The sequence below is a fragment of the Neofelis nebulosa genome, chromosome X, assembly GCF_028018385.1.
Source record: "Neofelis nebulosa isolate mNeoNeb1 chromosome X, mNeoNeb1.pri, whole genome shotgun sequence".
In the NCBI taxonomy this organism is placed as follows: domain Eukaryota; kingdom Metazoa; phylum Chordata; class Mammalia; order Carnivora; family Felidae; genus Neofelis; species Neofelis nebulosa.
The window spans coordinates 61241507-61245677 of NC_080800.1; the positions used below are offsets into that span (position 1 = coordinate 61241507).

Sequence of the window (4171 nt, forward strand, 5' to 3'; positions counted from 1 at the left end):
GGATGACTTTTATTTCTTTTCCTTATCTGCTTTCTGAGGCTAGGACTTCCGGTACTATGTTGAACAACAGTGATGAGAGTGGACATGCCTGTCATGTTTCTGATCTTAGGGGGGAAGTTCTCAGTTTTTCCCCACTGAGGATGATATTAGCTGTGGGTCTTTCAAATATGGCCTTTATGATGTTGAAGTATGTTCCTTCTATCCCTACTTTCTTAAGTTTTTTTTTTTTTATCAAATATGTTGTATTTTGTCAAATGCGTTTTCTGAGTCTATTGACAGGATCATATGGTTCTTAACCTTTCTTTTATTATTGTGGAATATCACATTGATTGATTTGCAAATTCTGAACAAGGCCTGCAACTCAGGAATAAATCCCACTTTATCATGGAGAATAATTCTTTTAATGTACTGTTGAATTTAATTTGCTAGTATCTTGTGGAGAATTTCTGCATCCAGTTTCATCAGGGATATTTGCCTGTATTTCTCCTTTTTGTGGGGTCTTGGTCTGGTTTTAGAATCAAGGTAATGCTGGCCTCATGGAATGAGATTGGAAGCATTCCTTCCATTATTATATTTTGGAACAGTTTGAGAAGAATAGGTATTAACTCTTCTTTAAGTGTCTGGTAGAATTCCCATGGGAAGCCATCTGGCCAAGACTGTTATTTGTTGGGAGATTTTTGATAAGTGATTCAGTTTCTTTGCTAGTTATGGGCCTGTACAAAATCTATTTTTTCCTTTTTGAGTTTTGGTAGTATGTGAGATTCTAGGAATTTGTTCATGTCTTTAAGATTGTCCAGTTTCTTGACATATAATTTTTATAGTATTATCTTATAATTGTATAATTTTTATAGTATTCTCTTATACTTGTTTGTATTTCTTTGGTATTAGTTGTGATCTCTCCTTTTTTGTTTGTGATTTTGTCTATCTGGGCCCTCTCTCTTTCTTTATGAGAAATCTGGCTAGGGGTTTACCAATTTTGTTAATTCTTACAAAGAACAGCTTTTAGTTTTGTCGACCTGTTCTGGGTTTTTGTTTGTTTGTTTGTTTGTTTCTATATTGATTTTTCTGCTCTAATTTTTATTATTTCCTTTCATCTGCTGGCTTTACATGTTATTTGCTAGTTCCTTTAGGTGTAAGTTTAGACTGTGTATTTAGGACCTTTCTTGCCTCTTGAAATAGACCTGAATTGCAATATACTTTCCTCTTAGGACTGCCTTTGCTGCCTCCCAAAGGGTTTGGACTCTCTTATTTTCATTTTAATTGACTTTCGTGTGTTTTTTAAATTTCTTCTTTAATTTCCTGGTTAACCCATTCATTCTTTAGTACGATGGTCTTTAACCTTCATGTATTTGAGGGCTTTCCAAATTTTTTCTTCTGGTTGACTTCAAGTTTCATAGTGTTCTGATCTGAAAATATGTGTGGTATGATCTCAATATTTTTGTACTTGTTGAGGGCTGATTTGTGACCCAGTATGTGATCTATTCTGGAGAATGTTCCATGTGCACTTGAAAAGAATGTGTATTCTGTTGCTTTAGGATTAAGTGTTCTGAATATCTCTGTTAAGCCCATCTGATCCAGTGTGTCAAAGTCATTGTTTCCTTGTGGCTTTTGCTTAGATTATCTGTCCATTGCTGTAAGGGGGGTAGTGAAATCCCCTACTATTATTGCATTATTATCAATGAGTTTCTTTATGTTTGTTATTATTACTTTATGTATTTGTATGTTCTCAAGTTGGGGGCATAAATATTTATAATTATATGTCTTTTTGATGTATAGACCCCTTAATTATGGTGTAATGCCCTTCATCTCTTGTTACACTCTTTGTTTTAAAATCTCATTTGTCTACTGAGCAAAATGGAGTCAAAGATAGTAATCAACCACGGTATCTGCCTCGAAATGATACCAGACAGCCAAGAAATGAAAAGCCTCCTCGTTTTCAAAGAGACCCCCAAAATTCAAAGTCAGTTTTAGAAGGCAGTGGATTACCTAGAAACAGAGGTTCTGAAAGACCAAGTACTTCTTCAGGATCCGAAGCATGGGCTGAAGAGAGAATCAAGTGTGATAGACCCTATTCTAGATATGACAGAACTAAAGATGCTTCCTACCTTTTAAGCTCTCAGCACAATGATGGTGCTTTTAAAAAAAGGGATAACTCTATGCAAAGCAGATCAGGAAAAGGTCCGTCCTATGCAGAGGTAAAAGAAAACCCACTTCCTCAAGAATCCATTGACTATAATAATCAAAAACGTGGGAAAAGAGAAAACCAAACAACAAATCCTGATCATTTTTATGACAGGAAACCACGAACAATAAATAACGAAAGTTTCAGTGGTGTAAAAATTGAAAAACATTTTAATGTAAATACTGATTTCCAGAATCCCGTCCGAACTAATAGTTTCGTTGGTGTTCCAAATGGAGAGACAGAAATGCCACTGAAGGGCAGGCGAGTAGGACCTATTAAGCCAGCAGGACCCATCACAGCTACACCCTATGATGATAAAGTATTTTACAATAGTGGGCCCAAAAGAAGATCTGGGCCAATTAAACCAGAAAAAGTACTAGAATCATCTATTCCTATGGAGTATGCAAAATTGTGGAAACCTGGAGATGAATGTTTTGCACTTTATTGGGAAGACAACAAGTTCTACCGAGCAGAAGTTGAAGCTCTCCATTCTTCTGGCATGACAGCGGTTGTTAAATTCATTGATTATGGAAACTATGAAGAGGTGCTACTAAGCAACATGAGGCCCATTCAGACAGAGGCATGGGAGGAAGAAGGCACCTATGACCAAACGCTTGAGTTCCGCAGAGGAGGTGATGGTCAGCCAAGAAGATCCACTAGGCCCACACAGCAGTTTTACCAACCTCTCCGGGCGCGGAACTAATATGAGAAGAGTCTTTGTGAAGAAAGGAGCCACTGACTGAAACATCCTGGTCAAAACCTGTTGATAGACCGCCTACTTTCCCGTCAGAATAAATAAGGTGCAGCCATGATGGATATTATTATTGGAGAATGGAACAACAGATTTTAGAGGGAAAAAACCCCAGCCCACATGGAGAATGGGAAAAATACTAAGTTAACTAAAGCAAGTACCTTTTACAAGTGAAAGAGAATCTTTTCTTCTGCCATCAATAAAACCAGTGCGCTGTTAAAAAATAAAATAAAATAAAATAAAATCTCATTTGTCTGAAAGATGGCAGAGCAGCATAGAAGTTTTGTGTTTCCCTCATCCCTGAAATGCAGCTAGATCAACACCAAACCATCTAGCACACCTAGAAAATTGATCTGAGGACAAACACAACGGTCTGCATAAGTTGAGCAACAGAACTTTGCTGGTACACACTGCAGAGAGGTGAAATGGGGGAGAGAGAGGCTGCAGAGGGTAGGGGGCTGTTTTTGATTGTAGAGACAGGATGGAGACGAGGGGGAGAGTACAGGAAAAGCAGTTCCCCTGAAAGCAGCTGATGAGAAAGGGAAAGAATGGAAACACCAATAAAGGACTGAACAAGAAAGGGAGAAAGGAGAAAGGAGAGGGTTTAAATGCCATTAGGACTCTATAAACAGGGAAGTGCAGAGTCTGAAACTGCAGCTCAATACTTGGTGGCACTCTGACGGGAAGGTAAAATCCTCGGGCCCAGAGAGCTAGGTCTGAGGAGTCCTCTGGCCACATAGGGAGAGGTGGTTCCCCTGCCAGAGGACATTTGGTAGAGGCTGTGTGGCCTCCCCAAAAGGAAAAGTCCCAGAAGACCCCAGAGAATTTCCTGGTGCTGTCCACATTTGTCGGTGTTGGAAAAGGGACGTTAGGGGGCAGTGAAGTCTGGCAACAGATGTGTGTTGTAGTTTACCTTAATGCCTGAAATGCTGCTGTTATGCAATCACACAAACTCTTTCTGGGGTGGACTGATGCCCAGCTGTCTCTGGGCATCTGTAGCAGTGCAGCCTTGCAAACATTCCTGGGAGCAGACTGGCACCCAGCCACTTCTGGGCAAGACCCTCCCCCATATAGTTGGATCAGGTCAAAGCGGCAGAGCCCTCAGATGTGAGGGATTTGGAAACACAGTCCCATCTGAGGTAAAATTCAGGAAGGAGGTGCTGCCTGGTAGGCTGACAGCTTGGTCACAGATAGCATAAAAGTGGGGAGTGGATGGAAGCTGGAGAAAAAAAGAAGGG

The 4171-nt window shown here is 39.8% G+C and overlaps 1 protein-coding gene across 1 annotated transcript; it reads left to right on the forward strand.

The window, feature by feature from the left end:
* Positions 1-1841: 1841 nt before the first annotated feature.
* On the forward strand, positions 1842-3070 carry LOC131502082 (tudor domain-containing protein 3-like; the record flags this gene model as incomplete). The annotated part of the gene is given in 2 exon segments (XM_058712710.1): positions 1842-2767; positions 2769-3070. Coding segments are annotated over 2 exon segments (1083 nt in total), but the record flags the coding sequence as incomplete, so codon positions are not given.
* Positions 3071-4171: the final 1101 nt, after the last annotated feature.